At 39.6% G+C, this 17,530-nt stretch overlaps 1 protein-coding gene across 1 annotated transcript; it reads right to left on the bottom strand.

Annotated features, from left to right (window-relative positions):
• Nucleotides 1-15,023: 15,023 nt before the first annotated feature.
• Nucleotides 15,024-16,042, bottom strand: LOC110769436 (mitochondrial import inner membrane translocase subunit TIM17-2-like). The gene has a single exon (XM_021973409.2). It carries the CDS (start codon nucleotides 15,943-15,945, stop codon nucleotides 15,265-15,267), a length of 681 nt encoding a protein of 226 aa, XP_021829101.2. The 5' UTR covers nucleotides 15,946-16,042; the 3' UTR covers nucleotides 15,024-15,264.
• Between the last annotated feature and the right edge of the window lie 1,488 nt (nucleotides 16,043-17,530).

Genomic DNA, 17,530 nt, shown 5'->3' with positions numbered 1-17,530 from the left:
CAGCGCGAGGATTTATCTTCGTCGCGCATACATGGAGGGACAAGAGAATATTCGTGACTCAAATCTTTGCACGACGAAATCTATTTGTCGCAGTTTCTTAGCGAGACGAAAAATTTTGTCGCGCAAAAATAGAATAAATTGTTTAAAATTTATTTTTACGGTTTTGTATTTTCTAAAAAAGAAATTTGCGTGACGAAAAAATGTCGTCGTGCAAAAATAAATATATTTTAATTAATTTTAATTTTAATTTAATTTTTTTGGTAACAAAAATAAATTTGGTTTTTTTTTTTAATAATAAAATGAAATTGCAATAAAAAATAATGTAATGAAGAGAAATATTTTTGTTATAACAGAATATATTTAGTACAATAGAAATATTTAAAATGTAATTAAGAAAGTTAAAATCTAATCAAACAACCCTCCAAAATCTACATTGTCGTTTGGCAAATGCAGCTCGGAGGTCTGGACATTGTCGACAGGGGGAGAGGTGTGGTGGCCATGCTCGGGTTGGCGGGGCTCGGAGGTCGACGAGGGAGGAAAAGGCAGGATTGGAATGCCGGACTGAGCAAGGGACTGTAGAAGATGTGACAAATGACCCTTGAGCTTGGCCACCTCTGCTGTCAAAGTAGTCACCTGACTGTTTGACTGCGATGATTCACGGGGTTTAGGTGGCCACCGCCTGGCATTCCCCATCCCTCGACAATATGTCCCTGGACGACTCCCGAGAGTCTGATCCAAGGTTTCAGTCAAGATTTGAAACCCTGCATCTTGTGGAGGAGCCACGGACTCGAGCAGCGTATCGGGAGGAAGCTGGGAGGCAGACTCCTGAAGAACCAACTGGCTCTTTTCAATCATCGTCGTCTGTTGAACATAACATAAAATATTAATTAAAACATTCATATAATAACCATGAAACTTGAATGCGTAAGATAATAATTAAAATTAAAGACTACTTACATGAAGGGACTCAGCCAACTCATTCCCAGGTCAAACATAAACGTCGCCAAAGACGTCAATCTCAGGGAATTTGGACCCCCCCCCCCCCCCTGAATTGAACAAGAGAAGAAAAATGTTAGTACAAAAAAAATAAATTAATATTAATGACGTATTAAAAATTAAATAAAAACAACTTTATTATTACCCGGTGCCGCGCCTCCATCCTATAGGAGAAGGGCCTGGAACCTGAATGGTGGAGAAGAGTCTTCCTCTCCCTATTGCCCTTATTTGCTTTGGCCTTATTCTGTTATACAAAAAATAAAACGTATTAGTGAAAGTCAAATGAAATATAAAAAATTAAATACACATTTGTAAGAAATGTGTAATAAGTTTCAACTTAATATAAAACAATACCACATAATCGGCCTCTTGAAAATGACCGCAGAGCCACTGCCAACTATCCTCCTGGCCCTCAAGCTCCTTTGGGCAACCCTTCTGAAGAACGACCTGCGGATCATCATATGCCTGAAAATGGTGATGCAGGTCACTCTTCCACTGCTTGTACCTCTCAACAAAGAGTCTGTTGACGTACGCCAACAACTCGTCGCCGACGTTCTCTAAATTGTAGTTTGTCTATAATAAATTCATTACATACATTAAGTATTAGAAATAAAATTTGAAGGGAAAACAATTAAAAGGTATAGAATACATACCGACAGCTGTCCGCACACCTCCATCCGCACCTCGTCAGGCATGACCTTCCAAGACTTCCATTTCATCGGGCAATAAGTTCGAACAACGCATCCAATGTCGTGGGCCAAGGAGCTATGCTGGTCCGCCGTTGGTGCAGCCCGATGCCGCTCATCGTATCCGATGTTGATACGACTGTTGGTCACCCAGGTGACCTTCACCGTCCTCAACTGGCGACAAGGTCCTCGGGTGTTCTTCTTGGCTGCAAAGAAATATAAAATTAACGTTAAATAACAAATCCTACTAAAATTCTTGATCCGAAACAACTTGAGTTGAAGGAAATCTTTACCTGGTTGTGACCCCGACGCACTAGCATCAGATGTCAAAGTGGTGTCGGTCGTGCTGGGGGGCGGTGACGCCGCCTGGCACTAACAGGTTGCGCCACTGATGACTCTGATGACACCAGCGCATGGGAGACCCCAGGACAAACCTGCATGGCGTCGACCTGTGGTGGAGCAGTGGCAGCTGAGGTCGCAGCCAGGGGAGTCAAACTATGTGCAGTTGTCATCGCCTTACGACTTCTAATAAGGTTTGACATCTGCACAATTGAACAAGCATCCAAAGTTAAAAAACATAGTTACTCTAATATGTGGTCTAAAACCATTTTAACATGTATTGAAATATTTTTTAAATGGAGCAAATGTCTAATAAAATAAACATAAAAAACCCAACAACTAATAAAACAAAAAAGTTATTCCAATTTACCAACTAAGCATGTACAATTTCATTAAGATTCTTAATTCATTAAGTAATCATATCTTGTCCTAGGGTTCGCGATTTCGAAGTATCCGGGACTCTGATCCACGATCCGGCGAATCCTATACGATCCTAGAAATACAAGGTACAACATACGTGAGTTTGGGTTTGATCCAACGGGCCAAACATATCAAACCCGAAAATCGCACAATAGGCGAAATCCGTTTGAGGCTCAAATGATATCCAAATTGGAATTCGAACATACCTACGCGCACATTACAACTAGGGGATCACATCGGGACACAATTGTGGTTTGCTACAGTATCCACGTGCGCCTCCACATGCGCCAGCGCGCGGGTGTCTCAAGCGATAACCATCGCCGGAAAAATCTCAAAATCAAAGGACAATCTTCCTACCCTAGGTTCAGGACATCGATTAGAGCCACTTTTGTTCTTGGACATAGGCCAAAAAAGGGCCGGAAGTGGCCGGAATTTCATCCCGAAATTTGGCAAAAATTTAGGTTTTTCAATTTAACAACCTACGCTAGCAATTCATCAAATCCTAACCAACCATCAACTAGAGCATGAAAAGAAGAGTGGAATCCATACCTCATTCGTCAGATTTGGTGGCTAGAAGAGGGAGTACGCCGCCGGAGAAACAGTGGCAAAACCCGTCAAAATCCGATCGACAATGGCGGGGAAGGGCTGGGGTTCGAAGGTTGTGGCGGCCCGGTCTAAAAATGGGGTAGGCTTGGCAGGTTGGGGTGGTTGCAGGTTAAGGAGGGAGGGACGGAGACGGAGAGAGAGGAACCGGATTGGGAAAAAGACAACTCTGTAAGTTTTAGAAAAAATTTCGCGAACTTGCGCAACGTACCACATATGGTGCGTCGCACATTGTCAAAGCGGCGTCGTTTCCATAAATTTTTTTCGCAAACTTAACGGGTGACGAAACAAAACCGTCGCGCAAGGAAATTTTGCGCGACGTAAGAGATAACACAGCGTCCCGCAATGTGATAATGCCGCCGAAATTTTCGCAACCTTGTGCGACGACTTAAAATCCGTCGCGCAAGGTGACAACCCCGCCAGATTTTCACCTCATTCCGCCAAAATTATCACATCCTTGCGCGACGTGACAAAATATGGCGTCGCGCAAACTCAAAACCATGAACCCTAAACCCTAAACCCTAAGCCCTAAACCCAAAAAATCCTAACATTGCGCGACGACATAGTTCGTCTGCCAATATTTTGTGCGACGTATAAAACTTTGTCATCGCACAGAGTAATTTTGCGCGACGAAACGATTTGTCGCGCAAGAGTTTTTGTTTATAACGATTGAAAAGTTTTGTCCCGTTAGTAGATCTCTGAATGTTTATTTTTTGGGATTTTTGGGGTATACGATCTCGTAGTATATACAAACAAGTTTGATGGTTGGATCGTTGAAACTAGTTTCTTAAAATGCGTATGCCATCAAAACAATATATTCACTAACAATTAAGAGTTTATTTATACTTTTGTTATATATAACATAAGATTTTGTGGTATTAACTAGTGTAAATATTTTAAATTGAAGATCAAATTCCGTCATTGTATTCATATAGGGTAAAGGAGTATAGCTGTAAAAAATCATCAAAATCAGAGTTGAAATAACTGTTCAATCGTGATTTTTCGTTTCTAACCGTCGAAATGTTTTGTCCCTTTACTTGATCTCTGAATGTTTATTTTTTCTGATTTTTGGCGTATATGATCTCGAAGTATAAACAAACAAGTTTGACAGTTGGATCCTTGAAACTAGTTTCTTAGAATGCGTATGCCATCAAAACAATATATTCACTAACAATTAAGAGTTTATTTATACTTTTGTTATATATAACATAAGATTTTGTGGTATTAACTAGTGTAAATATTTTAAATTGACGATCAAATTCCGTCATTGTATTCCTATAGGGTAAAGGAGTATAGCTGTAAAAAATCATCAAAATCAGAGTTGAAATAATTGTTCAATCGTGATTTTTCGTTTCTAACCGTCGAAATGTTTTCTCCCTTTACTTGATCTCTGAATGTTTATTTTTTCTGATTTTTGGCGTATATGATCTCGAAGTATAAACAAACAAGTTTGACAGTTGGATCCTTGAAACTAGTTTCTTAGAATGCGTATGCCATCAAAACAATATATTCACTAACAATTAAGAGTTTATTTATACTTTTGTTATATATAACGTAAGATTTTGTGGTTTTAACTAGTGTAAATCTTTTAAATTGAAGATCAAATTCAGTCATTGTATTCATATAGGGTCAAGGAATGTAACTGTAAAAAACCATCAAAATTGAAGTTAAAATAACCGTTAAATCGTGATTTTTCATTTATAACCGTTGAAAAGTGTTGTCCCGTTACTAGATCTATGAATGTTTGTTTTTGGCAATATTTGGGGAATACGATCTCGCAGTATATACAAACAAGTTTGACGGCTGGATTGTTGAAACTAGTTTCGTAGAATGCGTATGCAGGTCTGGTCCGACTAACTGTTTTCCCGAACGGAGCAAAATCCAAACGGTTAAGGTGTTCCAAGATCTGATCACCATCTTCGATGCCCAAGGTAACACACTTTTCCAGCGTGCCAACCATAAGTTACATCTTCCTTGCATACAGAGCATGCCATATAACCCTTTGTGCTCCATCCTGAAACCATTGCATGTGCCAGAAAATCATTCACAGTCCATATAACTGCCGCCCGCAAAGTGAACATCTTCTCAGTGGATTTATCGTACGTGCGCACACCGTTTGTCCATAAATCCTTGAGCTCATCAACCAACAGCCTTAAGTACACATCGATTGACCTGTCAGGATCCTCATTTATTAAAACAGTTATCATCATGTACTCTTTTTTCATGCATTTCCAAGGCGGCAAATTATATGGGAATACGAAAATCGGCCAAGTGCTGTGGTGTTGGTTTAGAACCCCGTACGGATTGAATCCGTCAGTGGCAAGTCCCAACCTAACATTTCGGGGATCAACAGCAAACTCGGAGAACGTTCGATCGAACTCTTTCCATGCCTCCCCATCTGCAGGATGCCGCATCACATCGTCGTCTACCCGTTTTTCCTTATGCCATCCCATGTCTGTGGCAGTATGCGTTGACATATACAATCGCTGCAATCTTGGTTTCAGGGGCAGATAACGCATGACTTTTTGTGGAACCTTAGTCATTCTATTCTGAAACGTCTGTTTGAACCTCGACTCATTGCATATAGGGCATGTATCCAATGTTTCATACTCTTTGTAGAATAACATGCAATTCTTTTTGCAAGCGTGGATTTTTTCGTAGCCTAATCCAAGACCACTCAACATCTTCTGCGCTTGTCTGTGGTCTTTCGGCAACCAATTGTCCTTCGGAAGCATTCTCTTGAAAACCCCCAAAAAGTAATCGAAACACAGGTTCGACATACGATACTTTATTTTTCCATGCATTAGCTCCACAATCACCGTCAGAACGAAAAGCTCTCGCACCCCGGATATAACTCTTAGTTGGCATTTCTTAACAGTTTTTTATACTGTTCGAACTCTGCACTATCCATTGGTGTAGGCACGTCATCTTCCCCTTCCTGATTGCTGCTGGTCGATGCAAATGGAAAAGCATCATTTATAATATCCATGACTTATTCATTAGGATCCACAATAGGTTCAACATTGTCCACCCTTGTGGCCCTTGAAGACAAAGCAATGTCTAATTGTTCCCCGTGATGGTTCGAAGTGCTGTATGTCTCAATCATTCCATTCCTTACTAAATGAAATCGAACATTTTCAATTGTATCCCACAACATGTTGTTACACCTCCTACAAGGACACCGGATTCTAGTTGCACCCGGGTTGTGTGACCGTGCAATGTGAATAAATTCCTCGATTCCATCCAAGTATTCGTCTGCGCACCTGTTAGGGTTCTGTATCCACCTTCTGCTCATAATTCCTGGAACCACAATCACAATACAACAATCATGTTTTATTCTTACAAAATCATAATGTCACCTTATGCCTCTGGTAAGGGCCCTATCCCATTCAGAAATGCATAGTCATGTCACGTAATTTACAGCTACATGAGATTAGATTTCGACGTGGATGAATTTCGGCAGCATCTCGGTACAGTTCTTGAGGTGTACCGTAGATATAAAATACCTACGTACCACCCGAAGAACGTATCGAGATGACACCGAAATCTCCACAATCAAAACCTAATCATGTACCTGTAAACTACGTGACACGACTATGTATTTCCAAACTGTCCAAAATATGGGACAATTTAAGAATTAATTGGACCGTAGTCATGCTTTACGCATCCATGCGCGACATCCAACTAACCTCGAACGGGAACTAAGCTTTACAAAAAAAAAATGTACGAAGTTAATTTCAATCAACTTCGTACATCAACGTGCATAATTTAACAACATAATAAAAATATAATTTCACAAAAACAATATATAAAGAAATTAAATTTATATTTTAAATAAATATAAAACAAATAAAATACCTTCTTCAATATGTCCAGTTCCAAGCGTTATTCAGATATAATAACCTATACACAACGAAATTAACGATGTTAATACGAATTTATAATAATACTTTTACACTAACAACCAAAAAAACTTACCCAACGCACGTAGCAGAGGCAGGAAATGAAATCCAATCTCTTTGATTGAAATTTGCAGGCTGAGAAGACGGAGAGTGAGAGGGGCAGAAGCAGAGGCAAAACTGTTTTTTCAGTTTGCCTCTGCAATAGCTGAAACTGTATTTGTTAAAGACGATGCCTTTTGCGCGATGAATACGTCCTTTCGTCGCGCAAAATAACCTCGTCGCGCAAAAGACCTATTCCGTCACGCAAAATCCCATTTAACGACGTGCCGACATCACGTCTTTACGCGACGAACAGCTTATATCCGTACCGCAAAGTTTGGTCACACAAATGCACTGTATCGTCACGCAAATCCCTACTTTGACATGCATGCAGCGTCGACATCCACCTTACGCGACGACTAGGCCCTTTCGTCGCGCAACAATTCGACGTGAAGCAGCCGAACAACTGTTTGTTTTCCCGCGGTTTTTTCAGCGCGACAGGTACGTTTTTGGTCGCACTAAATATATTTGCGCTACGAATATAAGCGTCGCGCAAGTTTTGCCTCCAAATGCAACTTTCCCGGGGTTTTTTTTCCTTTTTTTGCGCGACGCTGGGAGTATTTGTCGCGCAAAGTGTACTAGTGCGACAAATATTTTTGTCGCGAACGTTACAAAATATAATATTTTTATCCATGGAAGTTTGTGCGACTGATACATTTTTTCATCACGCAAAACATCCTATTGCGACGAATATGTATGCGTCGCGCAAACTAAAAAATGTAGTAGTGAATATATCTTAGAACCCTTTTAGTAGCTCCATAATGCTTCTTAGAAGGCTTGTGCATAAATCGTGCAAGCAAACTAGCAGAGAACATAATGTCTGGCCTAGTTGCTGTTAAATACAGAAGACTCCGAACAATTTTCCTGTACAAACTCTCATATGCAGGTTCAGTTTCATCCTCTCTTTTCAGTTTATCGGTGGCAACTAGTGGGGTGCTCACTGGCTTGCAGTGTTTGAGCCCAAATTTGTCCAAGAGAGTTAGAGCATATTTTATTTGGTGTATAAATATACTCCCTTCAGTTTGAGTTACCCCCATTCCAAGAAAATGATGGAGTAAACCCAAATCTGACATCTCATATTTGCACATCATCTCAGCCTTGAACTCTTCCATCATTTCTGCACTACTTCCTGTGTACACTATGTCATCAACATAGATTGACACAATCAAAGTACCAACACCTTCCTTGTTCCTCACATATAAAGTTGCTTCACTTGAGCTTCTGTGAAAGCCACAGTGAATTAAGTATGTGTCAATTTCACTATATCAGGCCCTTGGTGCCTGTTTTAGACCATAGAGAGCCTTTCTTAGCCTATACACTTTGTCTTCAACCTCTGTAACCACAAAACCATCAGGTTGATCCACATATACCTCCTCTTCAAGAACACCATTCAGGAACGCTGATTTAACATCCAATTGCCATAGTTTCCAACCTTTCTGTGTAGCTAGTGCAATGAGTGTCCTAATGGTATCTAACCTTGCCACAGAGGCAAAGGTTTCATTGTAGTCAACCCTCGGTTTGTGTGTAGCCCTTGGCTACAAGTCTAGCTTTGTGTTTTTGAATGGAACCATCAAGATTCAGCTTTGTTTTATAGACCCACTTCACTCCCACAATTGGTTTGTTGCATGGCCTATCAACCAACTCCCAAGTTGACTTCTTCTCTATCATTAACATCTCTTCTGTCATAGCCTTTTTCCAAGCTTCATCTTTGATTGCCTCACTAAAATCTTCAGGTTCAATAATGCTCATCTTGCATTGAGCATATACATCACTCAAACTTTTCCATTTCTGTGGAGTATGATCATAGGTTTCTGAGATTGAAACTGGAGAATCAAGTGAACCAGATTCCTGAGATGCTTGCATGTCTCTAGTTGTTTGTGATCTTAGAGGAGATTGCATATATTGAGGTGAATCATTTGATTCTGAATCAAATTTAGATATCCTTGAGTTTCCTTCATCATTCCAAGGAATAGAGACTTGCACTGCCTCATTAGATTCCCAATTCCATATTGCTTTCTCATCAAAGATTACACTTCTTGATAGTTCAACCTTTTGAGTTCTCAAGTTGAAAACTCTATATCCTTTTTCACAATTCCCATATCTAACAAATACTCCCTTCTCACCAGTTTCCTCCAATTTGTGTCTTTTCTGTGAAGGAATGTGAATGTAACACAGAGAACCAAATAACTTTAAGTGTTGACACCTGGTTTCCTTCCACTAAATGCCTCAAATGGAGTTATGTTGTTCAAGGCACTTGTTGGACATCGATTATGCAAATACACAGCTGTATTCACAGCTTCAACCCAAAACTTCAAGGGAATCTTCTTTTCAAACATCATTGTCCTAGCCATTTCAATCACAGTACGGTTCTTCCTCTCTGCAACACCATTTTGTTGTGGAGATTAGGCCACAGTCAATTGCCTTTCTAATCCCATATCTTCACAGAATTTTGAAAACTCTAGAGATGTGTATTCCCCACCCCTATCGCTTCTGAATTTCTTAATTTGATAGCCACTTTGAAGCTCAACCATGGATTTGAACCGTTTGAAAATGTTGAAGACTTGTGACTTGTGCTGCAGAAAGAACACCCAACATATTCTAGTGTGATCATCAATGAAGGTAAGGAAGAATCTATTTCCTCCAAGTGTAGTGATCTACATTGGACCACAAATATTAGAGTGAATCAGTTCTAGAGCTTGTGATGCTCTCCAAGCCTTTTCCTTATCGAATGGTTCTCTGTGACCTTTCCCGGTAGCACATCCAGAGCAAACATGTTTAGTGACTTGTAGTCTAGGTAAGCCCTGCACCATTTCCTTTTGTTGCAGGAGCATCAAATTGATGTAGTTTAGATGTCCATATCTTCTATGCCACACCCAAGATGACTCTTCAACAGTTGCACTGTTAGCCATAAGAGGATTGACATATTCTAGACCTTATAGGGAAAGCATCTATTCCCTTTCATTGGAACACTTGCAATCAGATATTCCATCTGTCTATCTCCATATATCAACCATGTAATTACCAAACACAAGCCAATATCCATGTTCAACCATCTACCCTACGCTCAAGAAATTCTCATCCAATCTAGGTACAATCATAACCTCTTTAATGTATCTAGTCACACCCTTTATTTCTATAACCAAGGTACCTTTGCCTATTGACTGCACTAAATCTCCAGTGCCCATTTTAACTCAACACTTCACATTTTTATCAACATCAATAAGCAAAGATTCATGAGAGGTCATGTGATTACTACTACATGCATTGTCTACATACCATATGTTCATATTCCTTCCAATAGTAGCAGAGTGACAAGCATAAAATATGGTTGCAAGTTCTGTTACCTGATTAGCAAAGTTTACAAGTTTTCCAGCCTTGTTTGGTTGATCACAATCCTTAATGAAATGACCAAATCGATTGCAACCATGACATTTTGGCTTCCCTTTAAACCAACACTCACCATAGTGTAGTTTATCACAATGTTTGCATTTTCCCTTAGCCTGATCAGATTTTCTCTCTTGATCATTTTTTTCACCTTGATTGACAGAGTTCTGAGGCTTAGGATCCCATTTCTTTCCCTTCGATTTCCAGTTCTTCTTTGGATTTGACTGAGTTCCCTTTGGATTCATATTCATACTACTGAAAGCTCTCTCAGTGGTACTCTCAACATGCCTATAAAAGCGCTGTGCAAATCCCCTTAATGAAGCAATAACCTCTTGCACCTCAATAGTTTAAATGTCCTTAGTTTGCTCGATCACATAGCAAACATGATCAAATTCTTTGGTCAAGCTTATGAGAAATTTCTGAACCAAACGTGCTCTGGGTAATTCTTCCCCATAACCCTTCAATTCACCAACTCGAGAAGACGAGTGAGATACACAGACAGGGTTTCATCATCCCTCATCCTTGTGTACTCGAAATCATGACGTAGACCTTGCAACTTGATGGATCTCACTTACTTATCGCCATGAAATTCTTGGTGTAGAATGTCCCAAGCACCCTTTGAGGTCTCCTCGTTCGAGATTCTGGGGAAAATGTCATCCGAGACAGCTCCTTGGATAATACCCATTGCCTTAGCATCCTTCATTAGCAGAGATACTTTCTCTGATTCCAATGACCCTTCCGCATCAACCTTCTTCCCTTTCAATTCTGGAATTTCAAGACCCTTTTCAACTAGATCCCAGATTCCATGTGATTTGAAAATAGTTCTCATTCGGATCTTCCAAAATTCATAGTTGTCACCATTGACTATTAGAGCCCGAAGATCACTACCACCTGACCCAGCCATTTGAGACCTGAATTGACGAACTGAGTCAGAAATTACACGTTGGATTTCCAAGCACAGTACTCACAGATCCGACGTCCCGATTCCAGATAGAAACTGGGCTCGTGATACCATGTTAAAGTTTGTATGGTCTTTCATTGATGATCTCTTTTGGATTACGAAGGGAGTAGAGGAATGAAAGGAAGAGAGAAGAACTAGAGAGAGAAAGGGAATATTCACTGCAACATTCTCTACATTGCATAATGATGCATTTCATTCATATAATTCATTCTCTTACATCAGTCATCACAACCATTCAAATACATGAGCCGTTGTGATTATGACACATGGCACTACAAGGCATGTGAGCCATTGAAAATGAAAACTGATCTAAGACCCTACACTTGGCATATAAGCTCGAGCTATCGCAACATAAAGCAGTTACACAATATGACAAGAGATAAATCTAATAAGTAAATCATTTACTAGCAAGAAATTAGTAAGCAATTTACTTTTCAACACAAAGATAGCCGTGGAGCAAATATAGAGATCCATATGATAATGACAAGTAACACTACTCTTCATCTCTTAAAACTGAATGATATGAAAAAGACCTGTTTTCTCAAAGAGAAACCTTCATTGCCAAGCTCCTGAGCGCACCCGTCATGAAATAACAAGCATATACCCCCGTATGATAACAGATATTACATCTCTTAAATGAAATGGAGAGTGCATGGCAAGTGAAAAACAATTTGGTTAAAAATGACACGAAAACAGTCAGATACAGCAAAAGCAACATCTAACTCCAAACCCTCCATAAATTCAGTTAAAACCACTTAAAGTGATTCTTCATACAAGTGATTATTGACCTATCCAAAATCACTCCAAACGAGCATTTATTAAATTATGGTCAAATCTTATATTGCCTCCCAGAAATTATAGTAGCTCACTTTGCCCCCTTGATCAAGGTCTAGTATTATAGAATGGTATGTTTCCACCCAGATATTGCCGCATGTCTTTTAAAAAGAAAATTTAAATTTTTTTTCCAGCTAGACATTGGGTTTCAATTTTACCCTTTAGAACAAAATTTTAAGAAAAAGAAAGAAGACGACTGTACCCAAGGTTTGCAATGCCTCTACCACTTGTTGCCGCCCTCTCTCTCTCTCTCTCTCTCAGAATCAATTTAGGGGGACTGCGAACTAGATAGAGATGGGAGGTGAGAGGGAGGGCATGACGAAGGGAGACTGCGAACCGGTTGCATCACTTTCACCATGCACTCAGCAGTATATATTTGATGGTATTTATGCTCTGCTTGTCCAATCGAGGCAACTTCAAAATCATGAAAATTCCGAAGGCACAATTCCACCATGTTACCAGCATCATTCACCCATTTTGAAAATGAGTTTTTATTTAGTTTTCACGTAACAGTAATATCAATGGAATCAAAAGTTTATATGAATACATCAATGATTATAGTCTGTGCAAACGGCCAATTAATGAAGTCAGTGTGATCACTTCCTTGAACCTGATCGAGTTCAATTCCCCTTCCCTTGTCAATAAAAACTTTACAATTGGATGTCTGAAATTCTTGAGACAAGATTTAGTAGCAAAGAGTTCAATTATCACAAACCATAAGTCCCACAAATTTCTTTAGCTTCATAATGTGGCGGTTTTTCTTTGACTCTGCAATGGCGACACCTATCACAGCAACAAAGAGGAACCTCTGTATGGGGCTAAACAGCTCCCAAGCCACGGCTTGCTCAGGGTTCAAGCCACCTTTAGTGGCTCGAGCCGAGCTGGCCTCGTCGGCATTGATGAGCCGACCAACGAGGGAGACCCATGCCAGCTCGTCAGAATACAATGTCCTTGGATATTTTTTTGAACTTATTTGTAGTTAGATTATGGATCACTTAGAATTCATTCTGCATACACTCCATTTTGTTCACTGGGTGCAACACACATTGACTTGCGCCACACTTCCCCCTTTCCCAAATCATATGGTTATTAAGGTATATAATGCATTTGAGAAAGTAATAACCAAGATGGAAAAGAGATGCATTACAAGAACTCATGCATAAGTGTCAAACTTAATATAGCCTCCATTTACTCTCTCCTCCAGACCAAAACGGTTATGAAGTTAGTAAAAAACAACTCAATCAGCTGGAAAACCACTTACATCATCCTCAAAGTTCTAGTAATAGCTTTCAAAGCCTACAAGTAGTTCCCAAATTCCCAAAATTTTATGTCTCGGTCTGAATTGCCTTGACTCAGAGTCAGAGCTGATTGTGAGTGATTAGAAGAGCTTCTTTGTAGGGTCTTGCTAATGCTTCTCTAAACTATCCTGAAAGATTAAGTTCTATATATTTAAATCCTTTATTTGTTATTGTAAGTAATCCTTTCCCTGTCTTTGCTGAATTGATGCAGTCTTTTCTGTCATTTCCTCATGCATCTGGGAACTTTTATGAATTGTGATAATTCCCGCTTTGGATTACTTCTTCTTGTGGTTCGTAACCGATCATGAATTTTAATATTTATAGAAAATTGAAACTGCAACAACTCCTCTGAGAAGATATGTGGATGCATAAAATGAGCCAAATGAGATGTATTATGCAGGAACATACAAATGGATAGAGGGAACATGCTTACCTCAATGTTACAGTAAATTGATTTCCCAGGAGTTGGCCAAGGACAAGTCCTTCCCTCACATAGCTGGAGAAAGGCAACTATTACATGAACATGCATTACAAACCAAATGGATGGGAATATAGATAACCCACAATTCTTGAGCCTTATCAGACATCACCTACCTTGATACCAATCAACCTATCATTAAGAGCAGTTAATTTACTTGCAAACTGCTTAAAAACAGTTACCTTGAAACACAACAAGAACTAATGGAGCACCATCCTGCAACAGAAGTATTAGTTTTAACAAATTCATTAAATATTTTAGCAACCATTTTGCTGGAGCTAGAATAACTGATATTCAGAGGATTGGACTAGAATATTTCAACGAAATTCGACCTATGGAACATGGGTCAAATCCCTGTTCCACACGCTGATTTGAAAACAATTAAAAGATGAGCTTCTATACCTTGGTTCAAAGATATGTTGTGTTAAACAGCTTTATCATCAGTCTAACATATGAGTGCCAACAAGAATAAACTCAAGCAAATATTTCTTCTAGATAAGCAAATACAATGTTTAGAGGCATAAGCAGCAAAGTTAGTGAGTATCAGTTACCCATTGAGGTGAGGGGCATAAAAGGCAGAATCAATATGGCACACACATCATGTACCAGGCATCAGGCATCATGTATGGATTATGATACTTGGAAATTAAGTGGACCAAGGAAAAGTAAATATCATCTGGTTAGTTCATTAAAGGAAGGGGCTTTCTGTGACAATAAGCTACACAAGGTTTTCTTCTCTACATAGACGATCACTCGAATCTCCATGAGCATAACACAAACACAACTATGCTATTCACAATATGTACTCTACTTAAATTTGGATGCTATTCACATATCTACTCCAGGTAAAGTTTACAGCTTCAACATTGGCAACTTCTCAAAATCCTTACACCTGGTTCCAAAAATCAAGATAAAACATGATAAAAGGGTTCAATGGCCATACCAAGCACAGAACTTAATGGAAGTTTGAACTAAAACTTAAACCCTAAACTAAATCCACAATTCATAAAACAATTCCCAAAATAACAAACAAACAATCAATTTCAAAAGCATTATAATACAGCTACAACTTCTTGGTTATTTAGAAAAAGCATATATTGAAAGAGCACAACATTAATATATAGGTGCAATGCAAATTTTAGCAGTAAAAACCTAAACTTTCCCAAATCCCTCAGTTCAATACCAACCCCCTTCCTAAATACAATCTAATTAGCCTTCTTCTAATCAAAATCCTTCCTTGATCCTCACCAAATCAATCAATCAATCACTTGTACTCGAAGCTGGGCACGGGCGGGGCATCAAAGCTCTCCAAAATCTTTGTCTCGCTTCCGCTACTCTTAGCCTCAGGCTCCTTGCTCTTCCCGAACCACCCTCCAAGCCACCCTCCCGAACTAGCCTCAGCCCCGCTGCTGCTAACCGATGTTGCCGGCTCCGAGACCGGCTGACCCGGAGCACGGCCCATAGGAGGAAGCCCAGGCAAACCGGCCACGCTCGCTGGCTCTTCAATCACAATAGGCATCTGCTGCTGCTGGCTCATGAACTTATTAAGCATGATCCCAGCTCCTTCGATCAGAGCCAGGAGGACCCCACCGAAGGCAGCCGATCGAGCAGAGGCGCCGAGGCCCTGTCGCATCTGGAGGAAGCCACCGGCGGCAGCGCCGGCGATGATAGAATTCCAGGGGTCCTCCTTCTGGCGGACATAGACCATGGTGCAGTCGAAGGCGGAGAAGAGGCCACCCCAGACGGCGAAGCTACCCCCGACTCGCGGCGCGTTCATGCGCACGGCTTGCGAGCCGCCGATGAGCCGAGTGCCGGAGGGGGAGTTGTAGACGCCCTTGAGGAAGTGGAAGGCGGAGCCGCCGACAGCCCCCATGCCGAAGGCGCCGCCGATGTCGTCGAGGATGCGGTCGGGGCACGGTTCTCGAGAGGTTTCTGGAGTTCCCATGGTTTGTGTGATGGGCGAGAGGGTTTTTCGCTTCTTTGAGGTTTGGTCGAATTAAGAGGACTTTGTTTGTGTTTTGCTTCTTCTGGTTCTTCTGGGTTTTAGTTTGGGTGGTGTTTTAGTTCGGGTCGGGTTTTTTTGACTTGCAAATCACGTAGTCAATTGACTCATGAAAGTGCAACACTTTTTAGTTCGGGTAGGAATTTAGGCTTGGAAATTCTTGCGGCATTTTAGGGATTCAATGGGTATCAATTCAACATAATTATATGATTTTTTTTCACTTTTTCTCCCTAAATATTATCCCCAAAGTAATAAAATAAATTATTGCAACTATATCATCTCAGAGATTTTCTATTTAAATCCCACACCTCTCTTTGTTCACCCCAATACTAAAATCATTAAGCTGTAAGTTCTATTATTGTGTAAAAAGACAAAAAAGGTCATCCAACTTAATAATTAACCTCAGTACATCTATACACACACCCCACCACTCTTCATATTAATTAAGTTTAAAAAAAATACAAACTCCTCTACATCCTATTTAAATTGGATCAGGACAGAGGTAAAGTATAAATTGGATCAGATCAGGACAAACTCCTCTACTTGGAGAGAAGTAAAGTTGTTCTCTTTCTCTAAAAAGTATTACATTTTGGGTTTGGGGTTCCATTTGTTTGTGTTTTTTTTTTTGCTGGGAACAAAGAAAATTGTGGGGTTTAAATAGAAAATCTCTTTTATTTCTTATTTTTTCAGTTTGGGGTGTATTTAAGGGTAGTTTTGGAAGATAGTGGGGTTTTCTTAGAAATTGTGAAAATTTAAATTAAAAGATGGGTTGAACTAAGAGAAGTCTGGGGTTTAAATAGAAAATCTCATCATCTCATGTTACGTACGAATTGAGCAATGAAAAAGTGAAAGATCAATTATAGAGAAATAGGTGGCACAAGTGTTATATTTATATATTTTTTTTTGTTTCATTCTTTTGTTGTACTAATGCCTCGTTGCCCTTTTTTTTTTCCTTCTATGATGTGTCTCTGGAACCAGCAAAAGCTCACTCTCTAGACTTGCTCCACTTGAAGCAGTACTATGCTTCCATAGGTAAAGCGATTGTTTTGTTTCCAACTATTCTGTCATAAGGAAAATATGCAAGATTTATCTGGTCATAATTTGACCTTTTTCCTAGGTTTAATGATGGACTATAATGTGTTCAATTAGAAATCATTAGTTCATTTGGGGTTTTTAGCTGAGATTGTGGTGATTTTCATTTATTTTCTTTTTGTGGATTTTCAGTTATTGCAAGATGTTAACAGTGTACGAGAGAGTCAATAAGAGGCTTTGAGTATAAAGAGGTTCTTTGCAAGCTAGACAAGATTGAAAATGGTTTTTTTTTCTTTTTCCTGTTTTCTTTCAAAACTTTTTGTTCACTTATTTTCCCTGAATATTATGTTCAATGTATTTAAATTTTCCTCCAAAATGTTTTATTTGTGTTTCTTGATTTGAATGAAAGTTTGGTATTTCATCCTTTTTTTGGGTTTCTTTCATTTCATTCTATCTTCGTATTTTCCTTTTCGTTGTGAACTCTTTTATCACGATT

The sequence above is a fragment of the Prunus avium genome, chromosome 4, assembly GCF_965620075.1.
Source record: "Prunus avium chromosome 4, drPruAviu1.hap1.1, whole genome shotgun sequence".
In the NCBI taxonomy this organism is placed as follows: domain Eukaryota; kingdom Viridiplantae; phylum Streptophyta; class Magnoliopsida; order Rosales; family Rosaceae; genus Prunus; species Prunus avium.
The sequence above is the reverse complement of the archived record's forward strand: the minus strand, read 5'-3'. Positions and strand labels throughout refer to the sequence as shown.

Coding starts and splice junctions, on each gene's coding strand:
- LOC110769436 (XM_021973409.2), bottom strand. CDS start 15,945: ATGGGAACTCCAGAAACCTCTCGAGAACCGTGCCCCGACCGCATCCTC.